The following is a 16,838-nucleotide window of genomic DNA, read 5'->3' on the forward strand; positions in this document are numbered from 1 at the left end:
CAGAGAGAGGGACGTAAGCCTCCCGAAACATTCTGACCTTCAAATTGAGCTGCCCAAGGGAAAAGTATAGCACAGATAAGGCACACATGAATAACGTACATGGGACATAACTGAAAACGTTCTTAGACTCCTATCTAGGCTCAACAGGAGATGGGGGAAAAATTCTTGTTAATATCACCAGGCAAATAGCCACATCCAACCTTGATTTTTTGAGCAAGACTTTTCTGAATGTAATAAAGGCATGTCTAATTCATTAAACAGTAGCCTGAAGGAATAGAACATATACTTTCTGAGTATAACATAGAGATCTGAGTTGTTTTAATTGTATCAGTTGATTCTAAAATGCTTATTAAATTAAAAACCGTAAATGTTTGGTAATAGTATATCTTTGAAAATGTCTTCACTGATTTTTGGAAGACCTGCTACATGGCCATTTGTTCTCCTTTTATCTAAGTGCCTGGTGGTTAATTCTGCCTCAGTGGCATATACTAGTGGTGTGCTTGAACTCTAACCACATTCACACAGGCAATCCTGTAACATTCCCAGCAAATCCTCTTCAGCTGCTGAAGAAATGTCTTGAAATAAAATTTAAAATTCGAAAGTCCATGTAGCAGTGGTACTGTTTCTTTTTCTTTTAAGAATATTTTCTTTGCTACGAGGCTTTTAGACTTCATTAAAAACTAGAATGAAAATGATTAAAACTTTCTGAGCAGCCGGGGTTGTACTGAGGAAATACATTATTTTATTTTATTTTTAGGAAATACATTTTAAAAAAATGAGGCTTAGCATGCGTTCAAGGGAGAAAAGATATAGCAACAACTGTTGCATACTCCTGGAAAGAGGTCTCACACAGCGGTTGTCCTTTGATACACAGTCTGAAACCCTGAGAAGATGTGTCGAGCTGAGGAAAAGAGAAATCCCTTCCCTCTGTGCACTCAGTTTGGGGTTGTGAGCCTAGACTGTGTGGGGGCTTAACTCCATTCCTGCCACTTACTAACTGGCCATCACACAGTCTGTGGAAATCTTCATTTACCAATCTGTAAAATGGCGATAGTAAAAACAGAACTAACATGGTGAGACATAGATAAAGTAATACATGTAAAGTATGTGCGATATTTCTTGCTGTTGCTTTTATAATACTCTATAAAAATGTTTTGTTGCCTTTAGGTCTTTTAGTGTTAGGGCATCGTTAAGAGTACTGTGTACAAGAAAACAGTTTAAAGATTTGAGCATACGTGAAAGCAAATTGGATTTGTCATTAAATAAAACTCAATAAAATTGATCTGACACACATATAAGTGCCAGTTGTAACTGTAATTTCGTTGCATTATATTTGCCCGTATATGATAAGCACTAATACATGACTGCAGTAATCAGCTGTCTTCCTAGTCAGACCGTGTCTGACTCGATTGGGAGAAAGCAGTTAGAGGAGGAGTCAGGGGATCATTCTGAAGTTTGAGGCCCTTGGGGAACAGCCAAGTCTGGGTGAAGTGGGGAAGACAGGGACAGCGGTGCGGGGGGAGGACAAGAGCAGGACACCAAGCCTTTGAGGACCTGGAGACTTGACGGAAGAGTAAAAGTGGCAGAAAGAGATGTGAGAAAATCTGCCCCAAATCAGCCTCTGTCAGCTTCTATCTTTCAGAGCACAGCTGTCTGGAGCTGGGCAGCCAGCATGGAAAATACAGCCCAGCTCTCCCCAGTGCGAGCTGCCTGACTGAGCGAGTTGTATTGCCTCTGAAAGCATTCTTAGAAAAAGACGGTAAGCAGGTATAGGTCATGAAGTTTCGATGACGAGTTCAGTGACATAGTTCTGGTTCATAATAGATGTTCAATACTCTTTCATTCTCGTTCTTCTTTCACCCCGACGGTTTTCTGGCTGTCTGGCAGGGAGCATGGGTTTTGCCAGCGACCGAGGGAGTGACCCTCTCTTCAGTGATGTGCAAAGAAAGTGGTAATAGACATGCGACCAAGGGATCAGGGTTTACGCAACTCAAAGAACATATGAGGCAGGGAAGTAGCTGATACTTCCATCTCTGGGAATTTTCAGTCGCAGACTGTTTCAGACTTAGCGTTACTGCCAAACCTTTGGGTTTCTGCAGAGATAGTTGGACCGGAGAACACGTAACAGCTGTTGTCATCTCAGGATTATTGTCGAAGTACTCGGATGCCTCAGAGTGGCTTCCTTTTCTACTCTGTTCTCCTTCTCCTTCTCCTCCTCCTCCTCCTCCTCCTCCTCCTTCTCTTCTCCTTCTCCTTCTTTCCTATCTCCTGATCCTAATCAAATGGAGAAGAGTTAGAGTGCTGAACCATCCTATATTATCTATTATCTATTGCTGCATAAAAAAAATCACCCCAAAACTTAGCAACTTCGAACAACAAACTATTATCTCACACAGTTCTGAGCGTCAGGAATCTAAGAGCAGCTTAGCCAGGTGATTTTGGTCCAAGGTGTGTCATGAATGTGCAGTGAAATAATTGGGAGGGGCTGCAGTTATGACTGGACTGGAGAATCAGCTTTCCAGCTCACTCCCATGGCTGTTAGCAGGAAGCCTCGGCTCTTCTCCATAGGCCTCTCCTCAGGTCTGTTTACACAACATGGCAGCTGGCTTGTCCGCAGTGAGTCATTAGAGAATGAGATAGAGGGAGAGGGAGAGGGAGAGGGCAAGGGAGAGGAGAGAGAGAAAGAGAACACTAAGTGGAAATCATGGTGTATTTTGTGACCTACCATTAGAAGTCAAATACCATCACTTCTACCAGTTTCTGCTACAACAAGCTGATACCGAATGGAAGCAAATACCAGGAGGTGGGTCTTATTGGGCCGTTCATGGAGGCTGACTCCATATCTCCCTCTAGTTTCTCAACTGTCAAAACATATTCTATGGAAAGTCTGGGAGGACTGAGATTTAAGATGGTCTATCTTATGAGACACTGGGGAAATTTATACTAATCAAAGAACTGATTCTAATTTCTGAATATTTTTTCTGCACATGGATTTAAATATTTTAAGTTTAAATGTTTAAATATTTAAAATTACAAATCTGCTTACATTTGTTCCATCAGTCATTTAACTTACAAGTAAATATTAGGAGCTTCTGTGCATCAGAAACTGTCAGGACAATTTGGTATGTGTTATGATCCAGTTATGTTTATAAAAGGCCAAGGATACACAAAGACAGAGGAATGAAATTTACCTGGGGAGGTGGAGAAGGCTTCACAAAGGAGGTCATTTTGAGTTTTGTTTCAAAGGATTAGTAAGATTTTGCAAGACTGAATAAGAGATAAGCAAAAAGATAAATAAAATTAAAAAATGCTGTGTTTCAACAAGTTTCAGGAGACAACATGCAGAATGATACCATCTTTATGAAGCTATAAGTTATTTAAACATACATATTTGATAAAAACATCAAAATATAAGCAAGGGAATGAGAAATTCAAAATTCACACTAGTGATTACCCTTGGAGGGAGTGGGACAGCCAAAATATGAGAGAAGAGAGAAACCAGAGAGAGATTCAGTGGTGCTGGTGATATTCTAGTGTTTGCTCAGGTTGGTAGGATTATAAATGTTAGAAATATTTATAACAACTTTTTTATATATGAAATATTATATAGTCATTTTTAACATTCATGATATGTTGTCAGCAGAGGGAATAGCATATGAAAATGCATGGAGGGATGAAACAGCTTGGAATAAAATATAAAGACATAATTATGACAAGGAAATTATAAATAATGCATTATCTTTCATAATATACAGTTCAGTGTTCTGAAATTGTATTGGAGTATACAAAGGAAAGAAGATTAGAGATACAATTGAAAGCAACAAACTCAAAACTCAAAATCTTTACAAAAGGAGCAAGTCCTATTTCTGTATTAAGAATCAGGAGGCTGATTTATCCTTTGTTGCCTGCCTGGTGATAAGATCAAGGCATATTACAATTAGGAATCTCAAATAATGTGAATTAATGATAAGTTACAGAAGCAGTTATTATTTTCATCATTAGGAAAGAGGTCTGGTGCATTTTAATTGTCTAAACCTCATCATATGCCAATAACTTTTGTTCCTAGTGGAATTCAAATCACAGGGTGGTACTTTATTTAACAACTTACCCTTTTAAACTATTGTGAAGCTGCAAGTAAGATTTAATTATATTATTGCCAATCATCTGAAGAATGGCAATTACTTGGAACTCTTGGCCAGTATTTCTGATTAAAAGTGCTATGGTGTACTGAACAGGTCATAAGTTCACATCCTGATCCTATTAATTTTCTTCTTATTCCTTAGACAAGGAATGACTCCGCCCTTGGCCTTGGAAATGGTGCTTAGGAAAAATTTGATTGATCTGAAAAGAACAGATACATGAAATGAAATGACTTTTGCTACTTTGTTTTCCTTCATGGTATTCTGTGTTTCTTTCATTAAGAGAAGAAAAAAGAAAGAAATTGTGACTAAAAGAGTATTTTCCTGGGAGAAATTTGAAGTGCTTTTAATAATTCAACAAAGTTAGAGAAGCTGATGCATGACTTAAAGCAATACTTATCTGCCAGAAAGGAGAGGATGGGTTCCTACATATTTGTTCAGGAATAAGGTTCGGTCGGGGCATTTTTTTCTGAGGAAAGGGATGTGATACTGAAGGAGGAATGTTGTAAGGTTGGGTGTTGTTGTTGTTGTTGTTGTTGTTGTTGTTGTTGTTGTTGTTGAAAAATAGAAACAAAACATAATCCCTGTAAGGCTACATTGGAACTTTCTGGCCAAGAAATTATATCTGTTTTGCCACAAAAAGGCCAAGGGTGTCTGAAGGTATTTTCTGAACCAGCGCTACCTTGCTGAGCTGGGTTGTCACTGTGCTATTATCCCAGGTAAATCTGAGTGCCAACTCCTTCTGCTCTTGTTTCAATTGCCTTGGTTCTTCTAGGTCCTCTGGCTCCTTGCTAGATTTTTTTTTTTTTTTTTTTTTTTTTTTTTTGTCATTAGGTCTGCTCTTGTTGAGATAACTCTTTCACTTTTTGCCCACTGATAATACATTCCAGCCAAATTGTACCCATATTTTCTGGGTGTGGGCATGGCCAGAAGTAAACATACACCTGTCCTTCTGTCCCTTTACATGTTATTTGCTGTTGAGACGTCTCCTCAAGATCAGGTTTATATCTAAACAAAGGTGACTCTGACTTGGACTCACGAAGGAGTTCATTGAGAGTTGGTGTTAGGTGTTTGGTATCTAAAAATGCCTGCAGCTCCTTTTCTTTCCCATTCTTATCTCACCTGAGATTACCCTCTGACACAAATTCCTTGGAATATTCTCCTTGTTTTACATACTTGTAAACACTGTCATAATTCCTGCATCTCTTCATAAATGTCTCCTTCCTTCCTTTTGTTTTTTTTTTTTTTTTTAGCTCAGCCTGTGACTAGAACATGCTCTAGATGGTCCCCAATAGACATGTTTCCTTAGTTTTTGCTCTAAGTGGCATCTTTGGAAAACATTTTCTCGTTTTCCAGTAACACTGAACTTCTGTGCCTTTTGATTTTCCACTGTCTGACCTTTTTACCTTCTCCTCTCACTCCTTACTCCCTCCAATCATTTTAATTCCTCCTCCTTAAAAGTTAATAAAATCAAGCTTGTTCTGCATTCCCTAGCAATTTCCTCTAGATCATGTCCTCTTTTCATTAGCTGTGAGCACATGTATTTGCTGACCTTTCAGCAATGTGTGGCTTGACAGTGTTGGGTACTTTAGTTCCATTGTCTGAAAGATGTAAGAATAGTGGCCTCCTCAGTCATATCTGATCTCATTCTCTTTCCATTCTAATTCTTGGCATGATAGTCAGAAAACAAACTTTGGGGGTAGGGGGAAATAGGGAGAGGTGGGTCAAAAGGTATATAAACTTTCAGTTATAAGATGAATAAGGTTGAGCTCCTAATGTAGAACATGGTGACTATAGTTGATAATGTTCTTGCATAATTGAAGTTTGATAAGAGAGGAGAAATTAAATGTTCCCACCTAAAAGGAAAAAAGAAAGTTAAATATGTTAGGTGATGGATATGTTAATTAACTCAGTGGGGAGGAATCCTTACAAAATGTATAGCTATATCAAATCACCATGATGTATATTTTAAGTATCTTACAATTTTATTTTTTAGTTATACCTCAATAAAGCTAGGGAAAATAAAGAAAAAAGTTTTGAGCCACATTTAGGCTGAAATAGTATTATATTCTTTACTACCCAAATTCATATTAGCCCTCCAGTTCTTGGAAACTAATCCATTCATCCAACTGATTTAAAGATTAGTCATCTACTATGTGCCAGGCAATATCTTTGAACTAGAGACACAAGATAAATGATGCACAATTTTGGTCCTTAAAGAATACAAAAGAGGGGTGCCTGGGTGGCTCAGTCGGTTCAGCGTCCAACTTCAGCTCATGTCATGATCTCATGGTGCGGGGGTTCGAGCCCCACATCGGTCTCTGTGCTGACAGCTTGGAGCCTGGAGCCTGATTCGGATTCTGTGTCTCCCTCTCTCTCTGCCCCTCCCCTGCTCATGCTCTGTCTCTCAGAATAAATAAATGCAAAAAAAAATTTTTTTTTAAAGAGTACAAAAGATATTGGGAAGACTTACCAAAAGATGATGACAATACAATGCAATTGCTACGATAGGGACTGCACAAGGGTCTGTGGAAACCTCAAGAAGAGAGCATGTAGGAACAGCACCCTTGGGGAAAAGACTTCCTAGAGAAGGTAACATTTGGGCAGTCACATCAAGTCTGCCTCATGTAGATCTAGCATGGGGGTGAGGATGGACACGAGGGATTCTGGAAACAAGACAGCTAACGCAGAGACCTTATGGATGGAACAAGCACATTTTTCTAAGACTAGAAAGAAGGTTACGCCAGGAAAATAAATGCAGGGAAATAATGTTGGAAGGGAAAGGCAAGGACTTCTATATGAAGAGTCTTGATTATCTTGATGAGGAATGTGAAAATCTGTTGTAGGCAGTGGGAAAAAACAACAAAAATTTAAGCAAAGACAATTATGGGAAATTGTCCTTTCAACCACTGTACATTTTTTCCCTTGCATCCCCTCTAATTTCACTCCCTGTCTACTCTTAAGTCATGTTCTTAAATTCCTTTAAACATTCTCAAGTGGTAATAATCTCTTATACTTGATATGTTGGAATCTGAGGTCTAATTTGATTAGGACCCTTACCTCCACTCATATTTATCACCATAGGAAGCACAGAAGATACACCTCAACCCTGGGACTCTAATTCCCATGACTTCTACATTGCTGTCTCTACCTCCATCTCCTTCCCTTCTCTATCTTCTGTATCTGTTTACTTTAGAGAAGTTTTAGGTCAATCATTAGCTAAATTCCCTTAATAATTAACTTATTTTGAAAATATTCCTTTAGGGGCACCTGGGTATCTCAGTTCGTTCGGCATCCGACTCTTGATTTCATGTCAGGATCTTATAATTGTGAGGTCAAGCTCTGCATCAGGCTCCGCAATGGGCATGGAGTCTGCTTAAGATTAAAGCCTCTCCCTTTCCCTCTCCCCCCACACTCTCTCAATAAACAAACAAATGAATAAACATGTAAAAAAGAAAACGAAAGCTGGAGGCATCACAATCCCCGATTTCAAGATGTATTACAAAGCTGTAATCATCAAGACAGTATGGTACTGACATAAAAACAGACATATAGGTCAATGGAACAGAATGGAGAACCCAGAAATGGACCTACAAGTATATGGCCAACTAATCTTTGATAAAGCAGGAAAGAATATCCAGTGGGAAAAAGACAGTGTCTTCAGCAAGTGGTGTTGGGAAAACTGGACAGCAACATGCAGAAGAATGAACCTGGACCACTTTCTTACACTATACACAAACATAAACTCAAAATGGATGAAAGACCTAAATGTAAGACAGGAAACCATCAAAATCCTAGAGGAGAAAACAGGCAACAACCACCTCTTTGACCTCAGCCATAACAACTTCTTACTAGACATGTCTCTGGAGGCAAAGAAAACAAAAGCAAAAATGAACTATTGAGACCTTACCAAGATAAAAAACTGCACAGCATATGAAAACATCAAGGAGACTAAAAGGCAACCAATGGAATGGGAGAAGATTTTTGCAAATGACATATCTGACACAGAGTTAGTATCCAAAATCTATAAAGAACTTATGAAACTCAACACCCAAAAAACAAATAATCTAGTGAAGAAATGGACAAAAGACATGAACAGACACTTCTTGAAAGAAGACATCCTGATGGATAACAGACACATGAAAAGATGCCCAACATTACTCATCATCAGGGAAATACAAATCAAAATCACAATGAGGTAACACTTCACACCTTCAGAATGGCTAAAATTAACTACTCAGGCAGCAACAGATGTTGGCAAGTATGCAGAGAAAGGGGAACCTTTTTGCACTGCTGGTGGGAATGCAAACTGGTGCAGCCACTCTGGAAAACAGTATGGAGGTTCTTCAAAAAATTAAAAATAGAACTACCCTACAACCCAGCAATTACACTACTAGGTATTTACCCAAAGGATACAGGAGTATTTATTCAAAGAGGCACATGCACCCCAATGTTTATGGCAACACTATTGACAATAGCTAAATTATAGAAAGAGCCCAAATGTCCATCAACTAATGAATAGATAAAAAAGAAGTGGTATATATATACAATGGCATATTACTTGGCAATCAAAAAGAATGAAATCTTGCCATTTGCAACAGCGTGGATGGAACTAGAGTGAATTATGCTAAGTGAAATAAGTCAGTCAGAGAAACATAAATATCATATGATTTCACTAATGTGGAATTTAAGAAACAAAGAGAAACATAGGGGAAGGGAAGGAAAAAACAGAGAGGAAGGCAAACCTTAAGAAACTCTTAAATTCAGAGAACAAACTGAGGGTTGTGGAGGGGTGTTGGGTGGGTTCATGGCTAAGTGGGTGATGGGTATTAAGGAAGGCACTTGTTGAGATGAGCACTGGGTGTTATTTGTAAGTGATGAGTCACTAAATTCTACCTCTGATACCATTATTACACTATATGTTAACTAACTTGGATTTAAATAAAATTTTTAAGAAAGGTGATGTAACAGGTGAACATGGGGGAAAAAAGAGAGAGAGGCAACCATAAAATAGACTCTTACCTATAGTGTGCAAACTGAGGGCTCCTAGAGGGGAGGTGGGGGGAGATGGGTACTAAGGAGGGCACTTGTTATGATGAGCATTGGGTGTTGTATGTAAGTCATGAATCACTAAATTCTATATCTGAAACTATTATTACATTGTATGTTAACTAACTGGAATTTAAACAAAATCATGAAACTAAAATAAAGAAAAAAAAGAAAATATTCCCTTTACATTTCTTTACGTAACTAACACTGGTCTCTCTATTGATTATACTCTTTCCCTTACATTCCTTCTGATTTCTCCTTCATATTCCTTCTACTGTAAAGGCTGGGGTCATGGTATATGCCCTGCCTTTTTTTCTTTTTAATGCTACTTCAAGATTATTTCCTATCCAACTCCATAAAAACTTCAAGTTTTGACTGGGATTTTATCAAACTGTCCCATCCACTATCTTTCCTTGCAATAATCATCTACTAAGTCTCAAGTCATTGTCCCTGTTCTCTAATGATTTTATCTCCTGGTTCAGTCCTACTCCCTTCAACGCCACCTTTGTTTTAATTCTTGGTAACCTCAACACTCACATAGACAGTTTTTCCATTTTTCTGGGCTCTTAGTTATTGAATCCCCTCTCCAATTTCATATTCCATCCTAATTCCTAGACTCACTTCCATGGATATACACTGACATTGCTCTTATAAATCCAATTTCAAATCTCTACTGTGATGATCATGGAGTATTTTCCTAGCTTACTCCTTATACTATCATGACTGAAAAAAAAAAAAAAAAAAGACCACAAAACCCTTTGACCACTATAGAATTTAATAGTTGATCTTCAATTGATCTTATCACCTTATCTTGTCACAGTCCTTCCTCATCCCATAATGTTATTCCTTCCTTCTTTCCATGACATAAATACCATGGCAAAGTTAAAAATCACTCTCTTACATATATTCACAGTTCCTTTGCCTTTCTGCTTTTCATATCTACCTAGAGATACCAAAATTCTGGTGGAATCAATATTGGCACTTTGCTACCTGCATACACACAGCCAAATAATCCTGAGGAAGGAAGACCTACCACAAATGAAACCAATCCCATTTTAAATTCATAGTCATGAATACTGCCTGACAATTATTCTATACTTCCCTACTCCACCCTTTACAACTGACCTATTCAAATGTTTCCTACATTCTTGTCTCTTTTTCCTTTCTGTTATTCTCTCAGTTGATGAATCTTCTTGTTTCACTAAGCAAATTAAAGCATTCAGAAGAAAGCTGTCTTAATCTTCCATCACTATTTCTACCCATTTACCAGAATCTGTGCTATTGTATTCTATCCTCATTTCTGTTACTGCAGTTGAACTACCCATGCTTCTAACTGGGGCCAACTTTATCCTAGCCCAAATATATACTTCTAGCCTACAGCGACCTACGAAGTCCATATACATAGGTCCAACTGGATTTGAATATCCAATTGAATATTTAAAAGGCATCTCTAACTTCACACTCAAAAAAAAAAAAAAAAGAAAAGAAAAGAAACTCCTGGTAATGCTACCCACCTCTCAGCCTCACCAACAAAAAACACCAACAAGAACTAGTTCCTCCTGTGGTTTTCTCCATCTCAGGGAATGTCAATGTAAGTTCTTCTAGGTGCAGGGCCAGAAGATGTGTCTCTTTGCTCACACCTTGCATCTTGGGGTTTTTTTTTTGGGTTTTTTTATGTTTATTTTTGAGAAAGAGACAGAGTATGAGCAGGGAGGAGGGAAAGAGAGAGAGGGAGACACAGAATCTGAAGCAGGCTCCTGGCTCTAGGCTCTGAGCTGTCAGCACAGATCCTGACACGGGGCTCGAACTCATGAACTGCAAGATCATTACCTGAGCCGAAGTCGGACACTTAACTGACTGAGCCACCCAGGCGCCCCACATCTTGTTCTTTAAGAAACACTGTGATTCTCCTTTTAAAATATATCAAGAATTTTACTCCTTCCCTCTACCTCCATTACTTCCACTTTGGTCCAGGTCACCAGCCTCTTTGCCTGGGTTATTGTACTAACTTCAGAGACTGAACCATGCTCCATCCTTTATCCACTGTACCTGATTCTCAAGAGCAGTCACCAGAGTGATCCTGTAATTCAGATTATGTCCCTCCTTTACTCAAAAACTCACAACCATCCCCACCACAGTCAGACTAGAAGCCCAAACCATTACTATTATTTAAAATCCATACATGTTTTAGGTTCCATTTCTTGTCTGACCTCATCTTTTCTCTGCCTTACTATTTCTCTTTATCATTTATCACTACGTAACATTCTGTGCATTTTACTTTTCTATCTTGTTTCTTTTCAGTGCCCATTTAAATGTAAATGGTGTAAGGGTGGGGATTTTTTTTTTTTTTTTGTATATTTTGTTCACTACTGTATTACCAGAGCCTACATCAGTGCCTAACTCATAGAAGGCATACAGTAAAAGGTATTGGAATGAATGGATGGTTTAATGAATGAAATTGTTTTCGCATGACTACATTATCTAATTTGTTGTGCATGCTAATACTTTTTTATAGCTGTGTGATTTACTGTAGTAATTCAAAGGATGACCTCTAATCAGACTGAGAGAAATTTGAATTTCATCTGCACCTTGCCATGTGGATTTGCAAATTGTATTCAGTGTCTCCAAGTCTTGTTTTCACATTTTAAAAATGGACATAATAATAGTGACTGACTCAAAGGATAATTGTGAGAATTAAATGAAAAACTGCAGGTAAAATGATCAGAATGCAAAGTGAGTAAAGTCCAGAGCAAAGTTAGTAAACTTTTAATCTAGTTAATATTTTTTAGTTAAATCTAATACATATTATTGTTGTTCTTTTTGTGTCTTGATTTGTACAATTTTGTAAGAGGAGAAGATAAACTCTTTGAGGTTGGAAATGTGAACTTCTATCTCATTTTAAACCCTTCTGACTTGTTTCATACCAGTATTTAATCAGTTATTCTTTGAGAGTCAGGTAGATTCCTGAAGTGTTTCAAATGGCTCATTTTCAGTATGGTAATGTCATATGATAAATCAGCCCCATAGTTTCATCCATTTTTCTATGACAGACTACTCCAGAGTAGAAAAAAAAAAAATATTTGTTATGTACTTGACTTTTGTGTAAAGGAAGGAAAGACAAAAACAAAAACCTCTCTGAAGGGAATTATCACAGTGCATTATAAAAAATGCGGGGCGCCTGAGTGGCGCAGTCGGTTAAGCGTCCGACTTCAGCCAGGTCACGATCTCGGGGTCCGTGAGTTCGAGCCCCGCGTCAGGCTCTGGGCTGATGGCTCGGAGCCTGGAGCCTGTTTCCCATTCTGTGTCTCCCTCTCTCTCTGCCCCTCCCCCGTTCGTGCTCTGTCTCTCTCTGTCCCAAAAAAAATAAATAAACGTTGAAAAAAAAAATTAAAAAAAAAAATGCTTAGAGGAGAGTTTTCCTAAAACTGACACTTAGGAAGTTCATTGAAATCATTTGGAAGTGATCTATGCAAACTTTACATTTTATGTTCGATCATTTTTTTCACTTAGGAGCATAACCTTTAGAAGTATAATAGTCCCAACTGCTTGATGCTCACATAGTTAACTAAATTTTTAGAATTAACAAATATGCATGTAGGACTGGCGTTTTTGCTCATGAGTTTAATTATGATGATCCAGGAGGGGGTAACATGTAGGAGTCATCAGCAGGGGGTTGATTGCACAAGGTTTCTCTGAGAGTCTGCACTAAATAGACATCATTGTACAAGTTTACCACGGGTGGGAGAGATGTTTGTTTTTATTATTATTATTATTTTCTGTGAGAAACAGGCACTCTAAATAAATATATTTTGTTCAGATTGCCTGAACAATCTCCAGAGTTGATTAGAATTTGTATTCATAGAGCTAGGTCTAGAATCCTAGTTATTATAACTGCTAGCCTATGACTTTTACTTTACACTTCTGTATTCTTATATTCTAGACTGGTAAAAAAGAAAAGCCTTCATCTAGGAGTTAAAATAACTTTCAGTTCTAATCACAGGTCTGTAAATGCAAAGATTTGCTGTTCTTGACAAGACTTGTCACCTCTATGCCTTAATTTACCCACCTGCATAAAAGTAGGGATTGTATCTGCCCTATGTTTTTTTACCGACTTATTGTTAACATTATGTTCAATGTGAAGATTATAAAAGTGAGATGTTGTATATTACATGGTTTCTAATTGGGAGGATATTTCAACAGCAGTTGTAACAATCTCTGATGTTGTTGCTCTTCAACTTCTGTTATTTTTCTTTCTATTCAGTTTCTAAATTTCTGTAACTATATTATGATCACCTCCTACCCCCCACCTTTTTAAAAATAGCATATTGGATTTTGCCAGTAGAAATCCAATGGTAAAATCATACTGATAGTTGAAATGAAGGGTTCCTCCTATTTTTCTTGGGTAAAATTTTGATAACACCAAATTGTGCTTTTCAGTTCTGTACTTGGATATTAGTTGCAATAGCATATTTTCTTCTCATTTTCACAGGAAATGACTTATTTCTTGTAGCAGTTCATGAACTGGGACATGCTCTGGGATTAGAGCATTCCAATGACCCCACTGCCATCATGGCCCCATTTTACCAGTACATGGAAACTGACAACTTCAAACTACCTAATGATGATTTGCAAGGCATCCAGAAGATTTATGGTAGGTTACCACTGTTTCTGTTTGGTTAACCCGACAGTGAAGTCCAGAGTTCCTGCTGTTTCCTTCTTTGAGATAGATGCTCTAAGTATTGAGAAAAATAAATACGGAAAAAAGAAAACAAAAAATTCTAGCCTATGGGCAGAAGTCTTCTATGAATTAAGTCTGACAGTCCCAGATATCTCAGTATACAGATTATGGTAAAAAATATACACTGATAAAATTTTCTTATTGAGTTTAATTGAAACCTGCAGTTACAGCAAAGAGCTTATAACTTTAGTATTTAATATTCAGATAAAAAATGTAATAAATGAATATAACCAATAAAAGCAGTGAGAAATATAAAGACTCTCTTGTTAGGTAGTGAGATTTTGGTAAAAACTGACAGATTGACCTTCAGTTTATATTTGATGTTAGATAGTACCTAAATAAATCACTTGTGAGGTTACGGAAAATACTTGTGTGATGGATACAATAAAATGACCCCAAAAGCGTGTGATTACTAAGAATGAAAGCTAACAAACATGGGAGTGAAAGTTAATGAATGGCAAAATTTACTTACACATAATTCAAAATAAATTTCTAATATGCTAGTATTATTTTTATTTATGGGGTTCAGTCAGTGAGTGCAAATTAAGACCAAAGGGAGAAAGACTGTTATACATATTTACTATAATCCTAACTCCCTCAACAGAACCATTGACCTTTATAAAGACATTTATTTCACACATAATTAAGAACTTGACATTTATAATTTACATATAGAGAATATGCTTTCCTAAATTAGTGCAGTGAAGCTTTCATTTTACAACACAAAGGCAAATGCATGTTATCTGTATGTTAATATCCAGTATTCAGAGGATGTCATTTGCATTTTTAAATAGCATAGTTTAAGTTCACTAATTTGTTTTGCATTCATTAGTTTTTCAATTTCGGTATCTCAGTGGTAACCATTCTCTCAGGGTTAAAATAAGATTTGAAAAAAAATAGTCAACTTTTGTGCTACTCTTTATTAGGGGGATACTGAGAAAAGGGAAATGTCTCAGTCAAAACTAAATAGCACGTATATTGAATGTGCTATCTATACCTAGTTTGTGCCATCAGAAATTCCTCCTAAGTGGTTAGCTGAAAGAAGGCTCTTTCTCATGACCTCATGAATTAGTAGTCTAGACTGAAGGTCTGCAAAAGAATATTCTTTCCATATCTAAATATTAAGTGTGAACAGCTCTGTATTTCTTTTAAAAAAATAAATCTCTGGAGGAATGATGCTTTACATCTGCAACAAATTATATGTGTAAACTTTGGCTTAATTTAGAAACCTCTTTTTAGAAATACTTCTTCACATTAATATTTTACTAGTGGTGTTTTAATCAATAGGTGTTTTAGATGCAGTATTCAAATGAAACACTCATCTAGCAATTTGTCAAAACGTCATTAGAAGAAAATAATCAAAGTCAAGAAATGGTGATAAATACAGCTGGAGACATAGAGTAGAATAAACCTCGGTTCGTTAATGTTTATCTTTTAGAAATATTTGCATTGAATCATTGTCTATCAAAATCTAGGATTAACTTTGGTGGAGCTTACATGCATGGCTCCAGTATTCATTTTCATTTATTTATTATTTATACACCACCTACTTCCAAAAAAGATTTGAAAGCAGCTTTTCCAATAAGGACTGTGGTGAAGCTATAAAAAATGTCATTAAAAATTAACAAAGAAAGTTTAGTTACTTGGATTCAGAATTTAGCATGATAAGGACTTTCTGATAGACTTAGCAATGGTTTGTTGGGTAAGACGGTTTGTTTTTTCAGAAAACATACAGTCTTAAAGACGTCTTAGCTCACTTAGTCCGTGCCCTCCCATCCTGAGTGATTGTACTCTGTGCATATCGTCCAGCACTATTCCAGTTTTAAGTGAACCAAGCGCTTTCCTCATATTTTCAAAGGTCCACCTGACAAGATTCCTCCACCGACAAGACCTCTACCGACAGTGCCCCCACACCGGTCCATTCCTCCGGCTGACCCGAGGAAGAATGACAGGCCCAAACCTCCCAGGCCTCCCACTGGCAGACCTTCCTATCCCGGAGCCAAACCCAACATCTGCGATGGGAACTTTAACACTCTAGCTATTCTTCGCCGTGAGATGTTTGTTTTCAAGGTAGGAGGCTGTGATTTTTTTTTTTAACGGTGGATCAAGTGTCTACGGTGTCGCTTTAGAAAACAAGTTCTCATTCATTCTAACACTACCTTCCCAGACCTCTCACAGTTAGAAGTTTCAAAAAAGCATCTTAGAAAATAAACGCACAAATGGGCTTAAATGTCTAGCAGAAGATTGCTGTAACATTCTATTTGGGGAAGGCATTTATGTCAGCAGAAGCTAAAATGCCTAGAAATGTAAGGGTGAGAAATGCTGCATGTTATGAACAGATAAAAAAGCATAATTGAAATCATGAATAGGAGCTAATCGGAATGATTGGCTTGGGAGCTTAGCCACTTCCAGGCACACGAAAGCTATTCTCTCTTTGATTTGCACATCTTTATGAGATCCCTATGATTTCACTTGACAATTAAAGCATTGTTTTTTAAGAGTGCTGGTGATCATTTTGTTTTGGATCTACTGATAGAAATTTTAGTAAAATCTCCTCTATGAGACCATCCTTTTTATTTTACATGCACATGTTATTGTTTTCCATAGCCAGGCATTTATATCTACCTAATTTATATTTTTAAAAAGGTTACAGATAAAACTAATTTTACATTTTGGTAAGTATGCCTTTGAATGCCATTGGGTTCTCAGACAACACTGATAAACAGTGTATCAAAGTAAGTTACATAATGAACTTACAAAGCAAGTTCAACATAATGTTGAAAAGTATAGTATAATACTGAAAAATAATTTCTCCCTCAATATTTGCAAACTAATGTGAAAAATTAATGAAAAGTATGTTTTATGTTGGCATTAGAATATTAAAGTAACCACATTTTACCAATACCATCCAT

The 16,838-nt window shown here is 37.2% G+C and overlaps 1 protein-coding gene across 4 annotated transcripts in view; it reads left to right on the plus strand.

Annotated features, from left to right (window-relative positions):
• MMP16 (matrix metallopeptidase 16) overlaps positions 1-16,838 on the plus strand; it is a 313,070-nt gene that overhangs the window by 199,470 nt on the left and 96,762 nt on the right. For all 4 annotated transcript variants that reach the window (XM_045454527.1, XM_045454528.1, XM_045454526.1 and 1 more), the window contains 2 exons: positions 13,678-13,839; positions 15,785-15,996. In XM_045454527.1, the coding sequence (XP_045310483.1) occupies positions 13,678-13,839; positions 15,785-15,996 (374 nt within the window). The remainder of the gene's footprint in view (positions 1-13,677; positions 13,840-15,784; positions 15,997-16,838) is intronic.

This window comes from Leopardus geoffroyi, chromosome C3 (genome assembly GCF_018350155.1).
Source record: "Leopardus geoffroyi isolate Oge1 chromosome C3, O.geoffroyi_Oge1_pat1.0, whole genome shotgun sequence".
Taxonomy (NCBI): Eukaryota; Metazoa; Chordata; class Mammalia; order Carnivora; family Felidae; genus Leopardus; species Leopardus geoffroyi.